Below are 19,071 nucleotides of genomic sequence, written 5' to 3' on the forward strand. Positions count from 1 at the left end.
ATAGCTCCTATAGCTGGTCATAGTAGTAATATAGTTCAAGCTGCTTAAAAGGGCTAATAAATCATACAGCATTAATCAATTATGTAGTCTGTATTAGTGAAATAGTAGTTTGTATCTTTGATATTTATAAAAATAAGAATAGTGATTTACCCAAGTATAAGTGGTGACAATGAGTAACAAAATAACCTAAGTCCGGCGGGACTACTACGCTAGGAATCTCGAAGCGCGCTCATCTCAGAATACAAACTCATCCGAGTCTTTTCGACTGCCATCCTTGAGGATCAACACAACCATCACAACAATCCGTCTCCTGATGTTCCTAGGCCATACTCGACTCAATTGCCTCAAGACATTGATTTCGTCACAGACCCAGTCACCCAGACAATGCAGAGCTTCAGTTTGAACAACGAAGACTTCTCCACGAATTTACAAGACGAGCCCTCAACCTTATGAGGCAACTACAGCGACAGCAACCACAGCTCAGCACAGCCTGCTGGTGGATCAGACAGCTCAGACAGCGGCATCGTCCACGACCCCCATTTGCAAGTCGGGCACATAACTGAGAAACTACGAACACGACTATCCGCACCTTCTGCGAAGATCCCGCTTTCGCAACGCGTGCGTCAGGACGTACGTACATCAAAACGTTTGCTATACGTTTGTGATAACATACGGTGTCTTCGATTTTTCCAGATGAAATAGCTTTTCTTTCGCTCTCCTCGATCTTTTTGCATCGCTGTTCGTATCAAATGATTAATAGCTCAATCTATAAATGAATCACTGAATAGAAAAACAATACAAAACGCCAGTTGTTACCAATACAGCCAAATCACGTCTGAGATCTGAGAAACGGAACCGAAATATATGCTAAAACCTACACAAGTCACTTCACGTTTGATCGGATACACTACCCAATACACCCATTGCCCAAACCTTGTCTCCGGCCAGTTTCTCTGCAAAGAAATCACCAAACACTTCTTTCATCTGAGCATAAACAGCAGCATCGGCGTCGGCAGAGGTGTCCAAAGATTCTGGCATGTCAGAAGGGGGTTGCAACACATGGAGTGCGTCCTAGCATACATATGCGTTCGGGATCAGAATTCCAGAATGCATAAAAACTAAGTCCACTAACCATTACAGCATTGACGAGTGAACTCGACTCTCCCGGCGTACAATCACTGCCTACAACCCTGATACCACCGCCTTCGACAAGTCCTTTCCGCACAGCTTCTTTCCCGATACCGATGAGCCCCCGAATGGCACCTTCCCGCGTATTTTTGCTTTTGTCGGGTGATATAAGCGCAAGAAGCAGCGTTTTCATGATTCGGGGGGAGAGTGAGGGATATGTCGTTGAATGCTGAGTGAGGAGTCGAGAGAGTGTCTGTGATGCCATGGTTCGGAGGAGGGTCGCGTATGATGGGGGAAGGAAAGAATGCAAGAGGGTTGAAAGTATTGGAGGAAGTATTTGGTGTAGCTGGAGAACAAGATGATTTAAAAGGTACTGAATTGTAAAGAACTGCAAACTCACGTAGGGTTCTATAAACAGTGCGCTGTTCTCTAGGATCGCACTTACGACGTGCAGCATCACCTCTAGTACCTTACCGTCGTTATCACTATCAGAACTGTCTTTGAGAGCATTCACCACACTCTCTCCAACCCAGCGTATAAGATATGGCAACAATGCTTGAAGTCCAGCATCGTGTCTCAAGCTGGCCAGAGCAGCGGTTCTCTTAGCAAAATCGGAAGGTGGCAATAAGGACGTTGTAAGACGCGTGTAGTATAGCTGCAATTCTCGCGACAAGACCTGTTTAACAAGCTGTTGCTGTTGTTGCTGTTGCTGCTGTTGTTTTTTATTGGTAGATCGGTCGGAAGGCGGCGTTGGAGGAAAGCCTGTGTTGGATATAGGCGGTGACTTTGTGACTTCTTGCTGGTCCGTATCCCTTGGAATAGCAGGTGGGTTCTCGGGTATGAGGGGCTGAACACCTTCGACTGCAAGCCAGTGTGCTGTCCAGTTAACACCTTTTGGGACTGTTATTTTCTCCTCTCTTAGGACACGGTCAAAGTCTATTTCCTCATCTTCGACAAAGTAGACGGGGCCTACAGTTGGGAGTTGGGGAAAAGGAAGTGCACGGCGGAATGCAGGGGGGTTGAATGAGTTGTGTCCGTATAGAGGCTCGATATTAAGGACTCGCAGCGCTTGATCTATGTCTGAGGTGGTCATCGTTGTTCGTCTGCCGTGCCGCATGAAACGCGAGGCTTCCTGTGATAAAATACCACACATTTGACATTTTTTCACACAGAATAACACAATAGATAGTACGCACCTCGATAACCTGGTGCATTCTGTACTCGACATCGGCGGCAAGAGAGGAGGCGACGGTGTCTGAGAGGTTGGAGATGCCTAGCGATTCGGCTACGTCCTGGACAGAGAGGTAAGTGGAAGAGGGTTGGAAAGGTGTAAATGTTGTACTTTGACTGATTCTGGGTTGTAAATGCCCGTCTGAGATGCTTGTGCACTCTTACCCTTTGGTTTGCTCATCGTTGAGGACGTTGTGCAGCATAAGTTGACATGATAGTACTTGAGGTGGTGGGCTGTGGGAATATATCACCATATATATTGTCCTACAATCTGTAACTCATGCTGTTGACAATTCTTACCATGATGAACCGGGGCAAAATACTTAAAGAACATTCGCCATTCGCCTTGTTCTATATCGTCTTTACATCCTTGCAATCCGATATCACAACCTAACATACCCCCTCATGTGCTAGACATGCTCTGGACCAACAATATCCACTACGTCTAGCCAGTTCGAGCCTTGGAGATGGTACATGTGCTCCATTGCATGAATTGCCCTACGTGATGCTGAAGGCAGAATAAATATCTTATCTTCGTCACCATCCCATCAAACCATGTACTGCCCACTCATACACACCCAGGAAAACAGCGCCTCCAGCCGATATCCACATTGTACGCGGAACAACACCCGCAAAGAGAGCATTCACACCCTCGTTGACATAGATTTGTCGAAACCTTGACGCCACACTTGGAAGACGTTGTGATGGATCCTTTTACCAATATCAAGGGGTATGTATGCGTGATTGAAATTAAAGAAGGGATACGTACCCGAAGATCAAGCATGACTCTAGTCTTAAGAACGTCGAGAGGGGTTGTGAGCGCCGCCGCCGTTCCTCCTGCTATACTACCACAGACGGCAGCTTCATGCGCGTATAATGGTTTTCTACCAAGGCGATGCGAGAGCTGAAGCTTGAGCAGTTCATATAACGGGAATTGCAACGAGGTAAAAGGAATCTAGGTTCAAAGTTTAACTTCCAGATACGAATTACCATTCGATTTAACGGGGACGAACCTCTCTCATGATGGTAGTTCCAAAACCTCTGTAGTATCCTCGCCAGCCGTCGTGTTTCCAGACAAGCTTCGCAGCTGCAAGTGAGGAGGAAGCGAGAGGACCGTACGTGGATGTTTGGGTGCGAGTCTTGATGACCTCTGTAGGTACGCGTATCAGACATGCTGCCTGAAAATGGGTGTAATCAAGACAGTGCGAGAAGAGAATGCTGAGCTAGCGTACTACTTCTGCCATTGATGCAGAGATCATATGGTTGACGGGTGCGAGATGGCCATGTAATGGTAAAGCGTGTTTCATCGTCTCATACGTCGAGAAGAAAGCAGCCGCTGTTACCGTTCTAAAGGCATTAGCGATGATCGGGCTATATCATTGGCACAAATACGAAAACTCACCGCCAGGAGCACTCCCGACTACCACGCTCCCAATACCTTTGTACACCCCTCGAAACCCGCCTGCTTTTGCAAAGCCTTGAGAAGATTGCAGCCGTGTCTTTATGGTATCAATAGGGAAAAAGAGGAGGTCTACAGATGTCCCAGCGACTCCACCAGCCTAAGAGAAAGTCAAAAGTTGATGGAAACGTCTCCGGGTCCAGTGTCAGAAAAATGTCGCGCACAGCAAGAGATTGGAAGAACGTTGGCTTATGTCCTTTCTCCATCGAACTGAACTGGACTTCCTTCTCGCCGACTATAAGAATATGTGTGACAGAAACAGAGTGTAGATAGCCCCCTTCGTGCTAAATAGATAAGCTGCGAATGTTCACGCTTTATACAAAGCACACTTGTCGGGCGAGACTCCCGAATGACCAACGCTCGCTGCTGAGAGATTCTAAAAAGCTCAGATAGTGGAAGACAAGTCCGATACTTCGCTTATAACGTTTTCGTAAGGTCTTTGGTTTGGTAACTTTGGTGCCGCAAGTTCGAGAAATTCACTGAAAGCATCATACATGTGAAAGCTTATACATTCTCCTCACAATGGACGGTATACGAGCCTAGTCAACTTTTATCGTCGCAGTGCAATGTCAAATTCATGGTCGGCATAGCCGATGGCCATGGCGCGAGCCTGAGCCAGCTTTTCCGTGACTCGTACTCCCATCTTCATTACAGTCACTTAAAGTCAGCTACAAGCTTACAAAAAGGCGAACATATCACGTCAAAACATAAACGTACGGGGATCAACACTTCAAGGCAACACCCAAATCTCAATAATCGTGAAAGCCGATGGATGATGATCTAGAAAAACCCAGTGTTTTATCGAATGTTCCTGCAATCCAGCGTTCTGACGAAGAGGACCAGTCGTCAGGAGACGAGGATGGTGGTCTGGACTGGACGAAATTACCGTCGTGGGTATCTGTTTCATCTCCAGTGCATTAGTTCTAAATGGACATACAGTAGCACCAGTACTGCACGTCCAGTAATTCCAAAACGAGGAGAAAAGGATTTCGAGCCTACATCCGCTGGTGGGTCAGGCCTTCAACTGCATGTTTTGGATCGGTCTAGGAACGCCATGTTCGGTGCTCTCAGAGCCACCCGAACCATTGCAAAGTGCGTCGATATGTAACTCGTGCTAAAAGTTCGACATCCTGACTACTGTCACCATACGCGCAGCAAGTCAATCAGCTACGCTGTGTGGTATCCCGATATTGCGAGAGCACACGTTACAGTAGCGCGAGGTATTCATTTCACAGCAATGGGACACTCTGTTGCGCGACAGAATGCTGCAGAAGACGGTAGCTCAAAGTTGCAAAAAAGGCTCGAGCTACTTCCAGAAGAGGCACTCTATCTGGTCGAGAGGGGAGCTATGCTTTGTTTCAAACAAACTCAGGCAGATATAACTGGGATGGATGATATCGAGGGTGCACCTATGAGCGTACAACAAGCCTTTGCCGAGATGATTGGCCAAGAAGACCTTTCGTTGGAAAAATACCAGGTACTTTCATCAAAAAATCACAGGCAGCTATTGTCATTTGCTCACATCCTACTCATTCAAATCAGGTCTTTGCCTATTTTCGGCGTCTGGGCTATGTTGTCACTCGGTCAGAACCCCCTACGTCTGCCTATCCGGCCCCCCCGCCTCTTCAAGTCCAGAAAGCAGTTTCTCCCTCTGTCTTTCAAAGACTTTACTCTCTTTTCCCATTGTTTATATCGAGATTCTCACGAATTTGGAGAAGATCGTTTGATTGGTGGAGGCCACTTGGCCTCGGCCGATGGATATATTACGACATGAAATACGGTAGTGGATCCATTATATTCAATTGAGACTGGCTATCAGTACTGAATCCTATCTTTTAGCGACAATTTTCCGCTCTCTGCGCTTCATACCGTCAGGTCACTCCGTCCCGCCAAAATCTACTGAACCTAGACCCGTAACCAAATCCTCGCCATACAAGATTTTTTACAACATCTACAAGCCTTCAACATCTTTCCGCAAGACGGCACCGCCACCTCCCGATTTTTTCGTTGTGGTAGTAGAGTACGCCTGATTCAATCATTGGAACATCCGCTACTTTTACTGATCGTCGTCATCTACAGCGCTCGGTCTACTGTGATGCCTTCTCTGCATGAGTTGACGGCGTTGTTCGATGTCCTCCCCGAGACGCCTCCTCCATTACCCCGACAAAGGGGCGTGCCTTCTGCTAAACCGCCAAACATCAATGCTCCAGCGTCCAATTCTCCCTTGGCTCCTACTCTCCAGCCTCCGTCGTTATCCCTGCGACGAATGTTCCGATGGATGTTGCCATCCACACCAGCACCTCCATCAGTCAGTACCCAACAGCAAAAGCCAAATCCCTTCGCAGCTCTGAAAGCTGGAAAAAGGAGCGCGGTTATAGCAGCTGTAGACGCTGGTAACATCAGTTTCTTCCGATTCAGCCAAGGCGCATTCGAGGAATGGCCTATGATCTGAGTTTCTCGTATCTTGTTGCGTTCAGTCACACAGTCAGACACGATACGTGTATAGCTTACTAAACTTATTTTCTGATGTACAAAAAAAAAACTGTTCTACTAAATCATCATTTCCCTTCGCTGAAATTCTTTCCAATATGGCTGCAGTTTCGTTGCAGCTTCAATAGGTAAACACTGCTCAAACACTGCTCAACCAGTCCAGACAGCCTAGAGGAAGTGAAGGTGTCAGTTTCCAATATTCACGTAAAGTACCTGCAACTTACGGGACCGGGTTGAGTGTAGTTGGCGGGCTGTTACAGAATGGTTCAGCGGAAGAACTGGAAAACTCTTTGGGGTGACTTACGATGGGACTATAGATATCTGAGTTTCGCAGAATACGAGTTGAAACATTTTAAAGTGAGATAAAACGAGAAAATGGCTCACTAATGAGGATTCCAGGCTCGTACCCAGTGTAAACACCAGGGATGGAGACGAGAGGTCCGGGAGTTCCATTCCCACCGTTCTGGACGTTGATCTGTGCGCAGGAGAGATAAAACTGGGCACCGCCGTAGCTTTCTGCGACCTGGGACATTTGTTCAGCCTCCTACCAGAGTAGAACGAAGCGATAGGCTGAACGCTTACGTGGAGGGCAATATCTTCAGCGCGGACAAAGTACTGTCCGTCGGGAATGGACGCTGGCAGAGTGAATGTGACCTGGCTCATGCCTGCAGCACGTAGTAAATTTCGGTATATACTTGGACAGCGTAGTTAGGCTATGTCTGAACGTACCGACCGAGGGCCAGGAGATGGAAGTGCCACCATTGGTAATGGCGGTGACCTCGTGAACCTTGAACCAGACTGCGCCAGAGCCATCCCATGCTGAGACGTTTGCTGGAGCTTTGGCCATGTAGACTTTCAAGAAAAGAACCAGGTTAGCGGGGGGTTTTGGATGGATAATCGAATATTTACTATTGACGACACCAGGGTGGTAGATGGCTTGATCAAGAGCCAGTCCCACCTAAAAGTATACTCATCAGGGTGCCATATTTGAAGTTTGATGCTGGTGACGCCTACAACTGAACCAGCGGAGACGGTATAGGTTGAGGTTGTTGCTCCGGATGCGAGTCCACCAACATTGCAGCGTAGGTCGGTAGAAGTCACGTCTGTCACCTAAATATATAAACCATGATATACGTGCTTTAGATAAGAAAGAAAGCCAGGACGTACAGGAGAGTTGTCATTCGTGTTTTGGCGGACATATTCGTAGGCAGTGGTGATGGTGGATCCTACCACAAGCGATGTCCAGCGGTCTAGACACAACTCAACGATGAGTTGTTTTATTTGCTTGAGTGCTGTACTCACAATGAGCTGAGACTGAGGGCAGAAGTACCGCAGCGATTGAAAGAAGGGTAATGCTCTTCATTGGGATTTGATTTTACTTGTCAAACGTCTGCTGCCTCTATATATGCATTCCCGTTTCAAGCTTACCTGAAATAAGAATATATCAAAATCTAGCCCTGATGACCTTAATGACTTCTCAAGGAGTATTACCGGTAGATGAAGGGAACTAGGAGGCAAGAGGGAAGGTATTTGTCGTATACGACCGGAGGTATGTGCCGTCAAGAACATCTAACCTCGGAAATCATGTGGACTGACTGACAGTGACTGTGTGTAAAGCCATCATGAAGTCGAGCCGGGAAACTACCGTTGGAATGGGCGGACAAATGCGTCTCCTTGATTTTTCATAGAATAAATCCGAAGGATAACCGTCGATTCCGAGGAGAGCGAATTGCTATAGTACATACAGTGACAATGGAAGAGACGTTGGACATCCTAAAAGGGAGATAACTTCAGCCGACAAGCTTTCAATGTCGGTGATGGTAAGTTTTCGGAAAAGAGACAGCCTCTACGCTTGCTGAGATTTCACCGATGAGGCTAAGAACGTTTTGAAAGGAAAGTGGGATATCTCTAGGAGTATAACTAGTGGTGATACAGTAAGTGACAGCATGCCTCGCACCAGTTTAGCTGTATACGTGCAAGCAAATTGACTTTTGTACGATACGTTCCAACATTCCTGCCATACCATATTGTGATATGAGGGTTGGGCTTTGGGTCCCTAATCCTTGTGGTTCCTGATGAACTACGTTGTCATGCTTTACCAAGTATGTAGGTTTGCCTTTGTCCACTCTCTAATCATCGACGAGGTGAACTTTACGTGGTATACAAGGGGCAGGGGTGAACACAATTTCCGATGGATGATGATTGATGGTATTATTGTTGAAAAGCATAAAGTTAGCCACGAATATAAATGTCAGGAACGAAGATTTGCGCCAAAATTGGATCAAAAAAAGTAACGCTAGTGGCACGTGGCCGTGTACTCTTATCCTTGTCCCCTCAAGTTGGCTGTCCAACGCAGCACTTTCCATCTTTGCAATACACCAGCCACAGCTCAAAGGACATACGGCCGCTGCTCTAACATTGCGAGCTTTAACCTACAACATTATATAGGCTCACGTCTTCCAAATGGCCCCAAACCTCAAGCAAAGGCTCGCTGCACTTTCGTTGGCTCCCTCCTCTCCGACTTCGCCTTTCGGTTCACCTCTTAACTCACCCGGAGGAAGGAGAAAAGCAATATTCAACCCACCCTGGATGAGGAGGAATAGCCATGATGCTGCAAATGATGAGCCAGTGACTCATGAACGGATGCAGGACGTCATGTCCAAAGTAATATTCCAGGCCGGTGTAGACTTTGAGTCAGTCCCTATTCTTCGTCCTCTGTAGTTCTCATAAACCTAAGTTATTCTCCTTCTTACAGAACAAGACCGATGTGCGTACTCACGAATACAGTCTAACCTTGAATGTAAACGAGCCGGTATTTGTTGTCTAGGGTTGTCCTTAATGCATCCGCGCTCCCAGACCCTCGTGAGGTCTCCTACGATTTATTACTATCGTGCGTTCTCACAAGATTCGTCAGAGAGTGGTATTGTTAACTCATCATGACAGACGAATACTCTCATATTTAGACTTGTATGGTACGTCCTAAATAACGATCTGATATATACCCTCGGTCAACAACGCATTAACTCTCAACAGTCGAATCCGACTATACGGTTGTCTTTTTCGCTGCCGGTGGGCGTCATGCGCCCGGCTGGAATTGGGTTTGGAAAGCATATCGAAGTCTTAGTCGAAAGTATCGCAAGAATCTCAAACGTTTGGTACGTAAGGAGATAGTCTGCTCCTATTCCGAAATTAAATTTCTTTATAGTATATAGTACATTCGTCTTTCTTCTCGAAGAGTACGTGCGATGAGACCCGTCTCTTTACTTAATTACTCACGACTTCTCTAGTGTTATTCTCTCTGGCTGGAGCCATCATCAGGTTTGTCAGATTCTTAATATAAGCGCACCACTCCTAATAAATCTTAGTCCAAAATTTTTCCGCAAAATAATATATATCAATACCCTTTCTGAATTAGCGTGTCACGTTCCTCTGACCCAAATCGACATATCGCCACCAGTATATCAGTATGTCGAAACATTCACCGTTGAAACCCGTTACTTATTAGCATTAAAGGGAGAATTTAAAGCACGAAAGGCAGATCAACCTCCCGACTCCAAGTCGTGCGAGCATTTTCGGGGTGCCTTTGGAGGATCTAATGGGCTTCGATGGAGAAAAGGGAAGTGTCCCACGAGTAGTGAAAGATTGCATTCAGTTCCTGCGTGATACAGGTGAGCTCACATACTTTTTTGCTGTTGTGATGTAGGTATTTACGTTCGAGGGACATCAGGCATGCAGGAAGAAGGTTTATTCCGGCGATCACCTAGTTCAGCGTTATTGAAGCAAGTCCAAGATGCTTACGATAGAGGTTTGTGCAAATTAGTGTTAAGGACTGTTAGTAACTGATCAGGGAGTTTAGGTCAAGTGGTATCTCTTCAAACATTCAATGACCCACATCTTGCAGCAGTATTGCTGAAGAAGTATCTACGGGACCTTCCGGAGCCTCTATTTCCCGAAAAACTTTATCCAGAAATACGACGTTGTCCTTGTCCAACAGATGACCCCGGTGATTTGGCAAGCGTGGCATACGTTCGTGAATCGCTGTTGCCCCTGCTGTCACCGTGTGTGTACATTTTGTTGAGTCACATTCTACGTGAGTATCTATCCACCCAGTGTCTTTCATATCTCATGAGCGGATATCGGTTCTAGATTTGATGCACGATGTATCATTGCGAGTGTCAGTCAATCGGATGGACGCACACAATCTAGCAGTCGTCTTGTGTCCCAACCTCGTTGCAAGCCCCAACCCTGCAAAGGATGTACTGATGTGCACCGTCCCTGGTGCGCCTACCTTGTATCAAACCCAATCTTCATCGTCTTCCACTTTAACCGGGTCGTCCTCATCTGCATCCAACTCAGTGGAGGGTAAGAATACGTTGGGTGCCGTGATCAAGTTGTGCATTAAACGTTACTATGAGATTTTTGACGAAGTTCAGGACCGTGCGGAGGCTGTACGGCCGACTGTTAGCGCTTCAGCCTCCCCATCACCTTCCCCCTCCCCTTCCCCTCCTGCGTCGTCTGCATCCTCAGTCTCGTGGACGAAGCAGAACCAACGTATCAGTTTGAATGGTGACGATGAAGACATTGACGATGCGATGTTGGTGATGCCCATTGGGCCTAGTGGCAACGGTGCTGCTTCGATGGCTTCGAACGGGAGATCATCATCTACACCACGCGCATGGGCATCATCTACTACGAGCGTAGGCGAAACTGGGAGCGCTGTTCCATACAAGCCACGGCAGCGCAAGTCTCCTGCTAACGGCTCACGCTCTGTGTATACATATACAGATGGTGGCGCTGGCGGGAATGTGTTTGGCACGCGAGCGAAGACGAGGTCGGTGATTAGTATTGAGCGGGCTGCGATCGGGAATGGGAGGGGTTCGATATCTGTTGGGAGGGGTACGATGAGGAAGAGTGGGGGGTCTGGAGTGGAGGCGGTTGGTGTCACTGCTTCTGGCTTTTTCACTCCGCCAGGGTCTGCGCCTCCTGTACCATCTCTTACTGGGCGAAGCGGGTGAGGGCTCCAGGAGTCTTCGAGAAAGCGAAGAGGAGGTGGGCTGGACCCAATGGGAGTTATACGTCCAGGGATATTCGTTGCCGTTTGAATTCGTTATTTAGTTACCTGAGAAGGGCCTTCAAGTTTACGACAAGTATTTATGCTCGTGTCGTGGTTAATTTATAATTCGCTAACATTCTACGATAGTGGTTGGGATTTTGAACTAGGTTGTTATATACTTACCGCTGTTTTATGTATTTCAACGGAGAGTTGTGGTTAAGTTATTTTTTCAGGATCCGTATATTGTATTTTCCGTATCATGAAGTTTGCTTCGAATTCGTTGATCCGACTATATCAAATACAATAGTTTTAGTTCACTGACTTGGGAAAGAGACTTCTATTTGTGCTTGAAAGTGACAACGCTGGCAAGATTCTAAAGCATCTGTTCCGTCAATAAGACTTCTGAGTTGCTGAATGGATTAGACGATGATCTGATTTCCTTCTACCAAATTACACGAGGCGGGCTTTATGGCATCTTACCCTTGTGATGAAAAGCCAGCTGACTGGTTGGACCCTGAAGATGTCTCTTATTTTCAAACCTGTGGAGGTTAACAAGACGCAACTATCGGGGTAGTCGGAGGCGAGATAAGCTAGTTGACGATAAGGAAAACCAAAGGAAGGCCTATAGTAAGGAATCCGTGTGTGGCTGCAGCGGGTGTCGGTTTCAATTCCGTCTGTTGTGGCGTGCACTGGTTTATAATAAAATGGCGTAGTTCCTTCTTAACCCTTGTCATCCACCTCCAGCCCTTCATTATCCTTATGCCTCTGTCTCGCTCAGCACGCATAAAGCTTTTGCTTGTTATAGATGTGTTCTTCTTCTTTGTCGAGATCATCACAGGTATGTTAATGTTTACTTTCAAGTTAGGATGCTGGTATCGACCATATGTCTCTCCTTCACAGGTTATGCAGTCGGATCTCTTGCCCTCGTCGCTGATAGTTTCCATATGCTCAAGTGAGCTCTTGATATCAATAGCTTAGAAGCTTTTCCAATCTCTCCGCAGCGATGTAATGAGCTTGATAGTCGCGCTTTATGCGATAAAGGTGCGCTGCAATGTCTCACTCCGCACTTCCCCCATATACTAACGCCTCGTGCGGTCGCAGCTTACACAACAGACTACAAACTCATCTCGCTACTCCTACGGATGGCACAGAGCCGAAATCCTTGCAGCCCTCGTTAACGGCGTATTTCTTCTCGCTCTTTGTTTCTCCATTTTCATGGAGGCTATCCAGCGTTTCTTCGTAACCCCAGGTACGACTTCATCTCTTCCATTCAGTTGAACTTGCTTTGATTCTTTTTCCTTGTTATTTCCAGAGATCTCAAATCCCCGTCTGGTGGTGTTTGTCGGATCACTTGGTCTGGCGTCAAACATTGTCGGGTTGTTCCTCTTCCACGGTGTGTCTAATTCTGGGCTCTGTCTTCTGTGCCCTGACCCTTTACATGTATAACAGAACACGATCACTCGCATGATCATCAAAAGACGAGCCGGGCACCATCTCCACATCCGACGTCCACTCCATCTCCATCTGCCGCACACGGTTCGACATCCCCGCCCCAAATTGCGCGCAATGGTTCCAATGGAAGACCCCGTGCTGATTCCTACTCATCTCTTTATGGTCACCCCGCGGCCACCCGTGCGTCGCTTGTACAAGCTGCACAAGATCTTACTTCTGGTCGACCATCCTCTCCCACCCGTCGGGGCCGTGGCGATTCCGTTCATCAGCGGATTATAGAAGAAACGTCGTCCGGTGATGTCATCGGCACAAAAGGTCCGGATGAAGACACTCCTCTCTTGAGCGGTGAGATCATCGAGAACGAAAACAATGGCGCTTCTGTAGGAAGTGGCACTCCAGTCAGCGTCAGGAACCACGGACACCAGCATTCTGGGTCAATGAATATGCGCGCGCTTGTTCTCCACGTACTGGGCGATGCATTAGGCAATGTCGGCGTCATTGCGACAGGTTTGATCATCTGGTACACAACGTGGAGCTTCAAGTACTACTTTGATCCACTTATCAGTCTGGTGATCACTGTTATCATATTCTCTTCTGCGATGCCATTAGGTGAGTTTTCATCTGTTTATTTACTTGCTGCCGAAAGTTTGCTTACCTTTACATTAGTTCGCAGTACATCGACAATTCTTTTGCAGGGTGTACCTCATACCATCTCCCTCGAAGATGTTCGAGAATCTATTTTAAATGTGGAAGGTGTACTTTCTGTCCACGAGTTACATATTTGGCAACTCTCAGAGTCTAAAATTGTCGGATCCGTGCACGTAATGGCTTCTCGAAACCACGATTTCATGCCAGTAGCGGCAGAAATACGTAAAGCCCTTCATTACCACGGAATTCACTCGACAACCATCCAACCGGAGTATCATCCTAGAAGCCCAAGCATTATTCCTGAGGCGCATTTGAGGGTACGTGTGTTCTATAGTTTTAGTCGACCTTGATTTTGACGCAACCCCCGCGCTGCTAGTCATCTACCGATTCTTCTTGTCTCATTCTTTGTCCTCCGGATCAAAATTGCGACCCTCTCGAAAATTCGTGTTGTCGTGAGTCATCTATAGTTCTGGTCCTACAGTTATGATTGTTGACGTCTCATTTCCACAGCTCCTCCACCACCTGAGGCTTAAAAACTATCCACCATCATTTAATTTTGACCGTTGACCTTATCGTATCCATAAACTTCTTGCATTATGTACTGTTTGAACAGGAATTGTAATTCATTATTCATGCCTACCTGCAATCCGGTGGGATTGTCTTGAGCGGTGGTGGCACAATCGATCGCTGTGTCAGTAGTTGGCCACTGATACCTATTTTGCGCTCTGATACCATGATTGTAAGATAGAATATATTTGTGATATGAATAGCATATAGCGTACTAGTTCTCTATGAAGGGGGGAGGCAACTACATAAAAAATGTGAATCTTTTTATATATTTAAGTGGACGAGTAGATGAAAGGGAGTAAACCCAAGCCCGAGTAATAAGTGACTCACGAACAGCATAAAGACTAGTCGAAGTCTATACCAAGCAGAGCTCTACTACCAGAACTAATAGCAAATGAGGGATAACATCAACAGATTCGTTATGCCTTTAACGAGCCTTCACGTGGGTCCTCGCGTTTAGACTTGGACGACAACTGCATCGGATATGCATTTGGACCATCTATCGGTCGCACTGTGTCGATATGGACATCAACAGCTACTGGGTTTCCAAAGCGGAATATCGTGCTGTCAGTGGTTTGGTGTGTGCTGCGAGTAGAAGCGCTCATGCCAACCCGCACAACAATGAGCAAAGGGCTGGCAGTCTACAATCGAATGCCGATATGAGCCATCCACACAGCGCATACCGACAATATGTGAGATACGCACAGCGACTTGGATGGCCACACTTGTTGCCATGATACAGGCGGCGTTTCCTACGTAGGCGAGGCACATCATCACAAGTTCGCAGCTTGCAATGAGTGCACCTGATTCAACCACAAGGAGCATTGCGGTCTTATATGGATTGTGCTCTCTGCCAAACAAGCCACCCGTACGTCTCTGTGCTGCCCACAAATAATAGGAGATACCACCGCTTAGTCCAGCATTAAGGCAGAATCCTATAGTAAATCCTGCACTGGTAAGGCCCCTAACGGCGCGGGTGGTGACGACACCACCCTTACCGATAAGGGAAGCGCTAGCGAATGAGCAAGCTGGGAAATACACCATTAGTCCTAACGCGTATCATACAGGATAAGAGCGGGATTTACACGCATCGGCGGCCAGTATGATAAGCTATCGATGGATCCAAATATGAGTGCGACAGCCAGCGGAAGATAATGAGACGCATACATACAGGTATTATGCAGGGTTTCCAAGTATGACCGGCTACCATATACAGCCTCCATATCTAGTCAACAGTCCATTTTGAGCTATTCAATGATCAAAACAACAAACTAACTGACAAACAAAAGGAATTGAGCTATACCCTTTCGTCATTTAGCATTTTATTGAGCAAGAAACTTTACAAAAGACAGCGAGAGAGGCTCACATTGAAAATGTAAATGTACGCGTTGGGAGTTATAAACTGGTTTGACGTGAGGTAAGTATCTGCGGCAGCAATTGCAGATTCCTCATTTGTGAAGGCACGTAGGAGCTGTATAAATGACAGGACGACATGTACAGTTGCTGTTGTGAAAAGGAAAGTGCAAGCAAAGAGTATCGTTTTACTTGGGATTCTAGCCACATAGCACGTTCAATCCGGGACTCGATCAGCCAAGATCCACAAAGTCATCCTATTATACAACTTACAACTCACCGGTGACTAATGGATCTGTTTAGTGGCTGTCGCAGATTGAATAGAACAAACATGCAGCCGCTGTAAAGTATGCAACTGGGAATGCATATCAGACTGGAGAACTATACCAATCAGTGAAAACACACTTGGCTCCTACAGAAATATAGATAGACGTCACAGCGTGAAAGCGTTGAAATCATTTGATAAGGTCACCCACCATATATCATTGTCTCTAGCCAGATACAAGTGAGAGTAATCTGCGCTACACTCGCAGTCATTAAGCTAGGATCAGTGGAAGGAAATGCTGAAGAACTGTGAGAGTTACTCGCGAGTCGCGACGCTACATGATATATGTTACAACAGTCCATCGGTTCGAAGTCAATCCGATTACCTTTACTGAGATAAGTGCTGTGCACATGACATCGATCCGAATAGCAAGATGCCTGAATGAGTACCAGCGTTTCCAAGATCTTGCCGTATGCCATCACCTCAATGATACATCAAAGTGGGGCACTGCTGAGCCCGGTGGCTATCGGGCGTATGACGGGATAAGATAGGATAAGATCTCGACTCGACCGTCTGAGTCGGGGCTTGAGTGGCTTACTCCAGTTGATAATGAGAACATACTCTCGAAGTCGAGATGAGCAAGGTGCCTGAAGGATTAGTTGTTTGAGGATGCCACCAACGATGTACGTCGGGTCCCCAGCGGGTGACTCCTTTTCAGAATGATATGTCCAGAAGAGGTTCAGCAGGGTTCAGCCCCATTCGCTGGCGGAGAATACCGATCATAGTCATGGTACAGCCAAGCTCATACATAATATCATGCATGCATCATGCATGTCTCTCGGTATACCAGCAGGATAAAGTACCAGCAACATGCCACGTTGTGAGGTATGGGAAAATAGAACTTGAACCGAAATATCCCTGCCTCAGACCAGGTGAAGCGTAATTTAAAATGCACATTCATTTATATTACATACATGCATAAACCCACAGGAATCGGAAAAGGATCGACCCCCAACCCAAACATAAGGTCGCCAATGTGCGTGCGATTTTGGATAGAAGCCCGTGCCAAAGATGAGAAACGTTCGAAATACAGATACAGAAAACGAGTTGTGTGATTGTTATGAATGCTCTAATGTGACCCCATGAGGAGGTACCATACCTCCGAGACTGACTTCGTGTCGCTCGTCTTGTGCGGTCCTACTCGTACCAGGCATGCACTGGAATTGTCCATTGTCCATCGACCGTCCAGCGTCGACATCAGCATCGATCGACAATGGGGTTTCAAACATCGGCATTACACTGCTCAATATTATAGAATCCTTTGTATCTGTGCAGTAGGTTAATCGTATGCCAACCCGCACAATAAGGAGCAAAAGGCTAGCGGTCTGCAATGTAAAGGACCAAAATAAGTTACCACCCGAAGCAGACATGATATGATATGTGAATACTCACAGTAACCTGGATAGTTATACATACTACGGCGATACTGGCGATGCTTTCTGCATAATTCAAAGATATCATCACTAGTTCACAACCTGCGATGAGTGCACCTGATTCGATCACGAAGAGAATTGTGGCCGCCAAGGTGTATGGACTGGAACTTCTGCTAAACAGGCCACCTGCCTGTGTGCGTCTTCGTGCACCCCACACGAAGTAGAAGATGCCAGTGCTAATCCCGGCATTGAGACAGAATGCCATCGTCCAGCTTGCGAAAGCAAACCTCTGAAGGGAGTGGGAAGCTGTACCATCCCTCTCGAGAAAGTAGGTGGCAACAAATGCGCTACCTGGGGGTGTACAGTTGGCCTTAGTATGCATGAGATTAAAAATGAGAACTGGATTTACAGATGTTGGCAGTCACCAAGATAAGCTATCAGTGATTTCCAATGAGAACGACCATTGATATAAAAGGCTGAAAATATCTTACAGGCGTTATGCATGGCTTCCAAGTATGACCAGCTACAACATATAGCCTCCATATCTGCCGCCCTATTATTAGCGAGATTCAACATTTTGAGCGCTAGTCTAGACATACTCACAAATAGCAAAAATCGAGCTATGGCCTTCAGTGTATATCACTAGCTGGTAAGCTCGACAATAAATATAGACGTAGATGACACTCACATTAAGAATGTACATGATTCCGCTAGGAAGCAAGAACTTATTTGACATGATGTAATCATTAGCTCTGGAGAGTGTATCAACGGTCTCCGGATTTGTGAAGGTCTCCATGATTAGGAGAAAGCACAGCACGACGTGTATAGCTGCTGTCGCAAAAATGAAAGTGCAGGTAAAGCATATCATTTTGTAAGAGATACTAGTCGTATGGGAACGCGTTCATTCCAGGAATTGAGCCAAGGGTGTTTTTGAATCTATTTTGATAACTCACCCATGGGCACCACGCCCGGGTGAAGGGCGTCGCAAATGGGATAGAACGAATATGCAAGCACCGTATAGCACGCAGCTGTGCACTTTACTTATCAGACTGAAGGGAAACAGTATGTTCATAAAAACGCACTTGACTCCTGCATCATTATATAAGTCAACGAACGAGTGTGTTAAGATCATTGAATAAGTCACTCACCAAATAGCAGTGTCTCAAACCAGATACAAGCAAGACCAATTCGCGCTATGCCTGCAGTCATTGCGCCTGTGAGAGGGATCACTGAGGGGCCATGGGAGTTATTCACGCTACATGATATAGCACTTCTGCATCAAGCATGTAGTCCGAACAGCAATCATAGCTCTATCAAGCCTAGTTGACTGCTGCTGTCACTTCCGGGAACGCCCGTCAATCGCCAACTAACGATTTAATTGGAGTCGCGGACTCAGCCTCTCTGCACTCACGCCTCTTTGCCGCTACTGTGGCATATACGAGATAAACGTTATGCAAACGAAGGCTTGATAAGAATCTCAGCGATTTGTGAAAGAAATTACATAACAAAATCATTCAAGATGTGCATCCAGCTTGAAGGAGCGCCTTAGATAACGTACCTTTACATTAATAGACCTTCGTTCTTCCCTAAAGTCCCACATTTTCGCATGTAACCTTCAAGGCAGGGCAAGGAGACATTCACGTCGGCTTGTGATGCTGACCATTGACATGTTATGGAACCATTTGGAGGCTTCAAGTTTGACATCGACGTTAAACCAGAATTTTGATGATGCCATGTAGTGTGTTGCATGATCGGAGCCATTTTAGGTCCATCAGTATGCGGGAGGAGTTCTCGAGCACAAAGAATAAATATGGCTAGCATGATTCAGAGAGATAATGACGTACGGTGCTTTCTGTTACAATGTTTCAATCTGAGCTTTCACAACGAGATCATGAGACTAGTCCACGGGATATTAGAAAGAATTTGTAAGCATGCTGTAGTTGGAAAGAAAATACGGCGCTTACAAAAAAAATTCCTTTGATAATGCCAATCT

The 19,071-nt window shown here is 46.4% G+C and overlaps 7 protein-coding genes across 7 annotated transcripts; 3 read left to right on the top strand and 4 right to left on the bottom strand.

Moving 5' to 3' along the window:
• Positions 1-731: 731 nt before the first annotated feature.
• SERLADRAFT_364083 (uncharacterized protein) lies at positions 732-2,586 on the bottom strand (the record flags this gene model as incomplete). The annotated part of the gene is made up of 5 exons (XM_007324056.1): positions 732-1,071; positions 1,133-1,474; positions 1,529-2,260; positions 2,325-2,420; positions 2,471-2,586. 5 exons carry the CDS (start codon positions 2,537-2,539, stop codon positions 889-891), a joined length of 1,422 nt encoding a protein of 473 aa, XP_007324118.1.
• Positions 2,587-2,693: 107 nt separating this feature from the next.
• SERLADRAFT_479743 (uncharacterized protein) lies at positions 2,694-4,137 on the bottom strand (the record flags this gene model as incomplete). Its single annotated transcript, XM_007323976.1, has 6 exons — positions 2,694-3,069; positions 3,128-3,313; positions 3,372-3,536; positions 3,591-3,694; positions 3,761-3,917; positions 3,982-4,137. The coding sequence occupies 6 exons, from the start codon at positions 4,021-4,023 to the stop codon at positions 2,896-2,898; spliced, it is 828 nt and encodes a 275-aa protein (XP_007324038.1).
• Positions 4,138-4,648: 511 nt separating this feature from the next.
• Positions 4,649-6,369, top strand: SERLADRAFT_479745 (uncharacterized protein; the record flags this gene model as incomplete). Its single annotated transcript, XM_007323977.1, has 6 exons — positions 4,649-4,707; positions 4,757-4,909; positions 4,973-5,294; positions 5,360-5,597; positions 5,657-5,837; positions 5,897-6,369. 5 exons carry the CDS (start codon positions 4,872-4,874, stop codon positions 6,267-6,269), a joined length of 1,152 nt encoding a protein of 383 aa, XP_007324039.1.
• Positions 6,370-6,402: 33 nt separating this feature from the next.
• On the bottom strand, positions 6,403-7,670 carry SERLADRAFT_491407 (family 61 glycoside hydrolase; the record flags this gene model as incomplete). Its single annotated transcript, XM_007324057.1, has 10 exons — positions 6,403-6,475; positions 6,532-6,558; positions 6,612-6,628; positions 6,692-6,830; positions 6,890-6,972; positions 7,037-7,159; positions 7,217-7,265; positions 7,322-7,417; positions 7,475-7,557; positions 7,610-7,670. The coding sequence occupies 10 exons, from the start codon at positions 7,668-7,670 to the stop codon at positions 6,458-6,460; spliced, it is 696 nt and encodes a 231-aa protein (XP_007324119.1).
• Positions 7,671-8,654: 984 nt separating this feature from the next.
• On the top strand, positions 8,655-11,335 carry SERLADRAFT_453785 (CDC42 Rho GTPase activating protein; the record flags this gene model as incomplete). Its single annotated transcript, XM_007323978.1, has 12 exons — positions 8,655-9,000; positions 9,063-9,074; positions 9,135-9,197; positions 9,251-9,279; positions 9,341-9,462; positions 9,513-9,543; positions 9,595-9,625; positions 9,673-9,771; positions 9,821-9,975; positions 10,035-10,112; positions 10,164-10,397; positions 10,454-11,335. 12 exons carry the CDS (start codon positions 8,771-8,773, stop codon positions 11,320-11,322), a joined length of 1,953 nt encoding a protein of 650 aa, XP_007324040.1.
• Positions 11,336-12,119: 784 nt separating this feature from the next.
• On the top strand, positions 12,120-14,234 carry SERLADRAFT_453786 (uncharacterized protein; the record flags this gene model as incomplete). The annotated part of the gene is made up of 9 exons (XM_007323979.1): positions 12,120-12,198; positions 12,261-12,312; positions 12,362-12,401; positions 12,462-12,609; positions 12,673-12,753; positions 12,810-13,421; positions 13,479-13,777; positions 13,837-13,912; positions 13,971-14,234. 9 exons carry the CDS (start codon positions 12,120-12,122, stop codon positions 13,991-13,993), a joined length of 1,410 nt encoding a protein of 469 aa, XP_007324041.1.
• On the bottom strand, positions 14,195-18,939 carry SERLADRAFT_479758 (uncharacterized protein; the record flags this gene model as incomplete). Its single annotated transcript, XM_007323980.1, has 22 exons — positions 14,195-14,668; positions 14,733-15,055; positions 15,113-15,137; positions 15,199-15,252; positions 15,308-15,331; positions 15,394-15,580; positions 15,661-15,738; positions 15,853-15,979; positions 16,031-16,218; positions 16,267-17,030; positions 17,098-17,429; positions 17,488-17,512; positions 17,570-17,623; positions 17,682-17,705; positions 17,767-17,959; positions 18,032-18,106; positions 18,161-18,167; positions 18,227-18,277; positions 18,333-18,417; positions 18,490-18,542; positions 18,637-18,868; positions 18,923-18,939. 9 exons carry the CDS (start codon positions 16,122-16,124, stop codon positions 14,447-14,449), a joined length of 1,134 nt encoding a protein of 377 aa, XP_007324042.1.
• Between the last annotated feature and the right edge of the window lie 132 nt (positions 18,940-19,071).

Source organism: Serpula lacrymans (assembly GCF_000218685.1).
Source record: "Serpula lacrymans var. lacrymans S7.9 unplaced genomic scaffold SERLAscaffold_17, whole genome shotgun sequence".
Lineage (NCBI taxonomy): Eukaryota > Fungi > Basidiomycota > Agaricomycetes > Boletales > Serpulaceae > Serpula > Serpula lacrymans.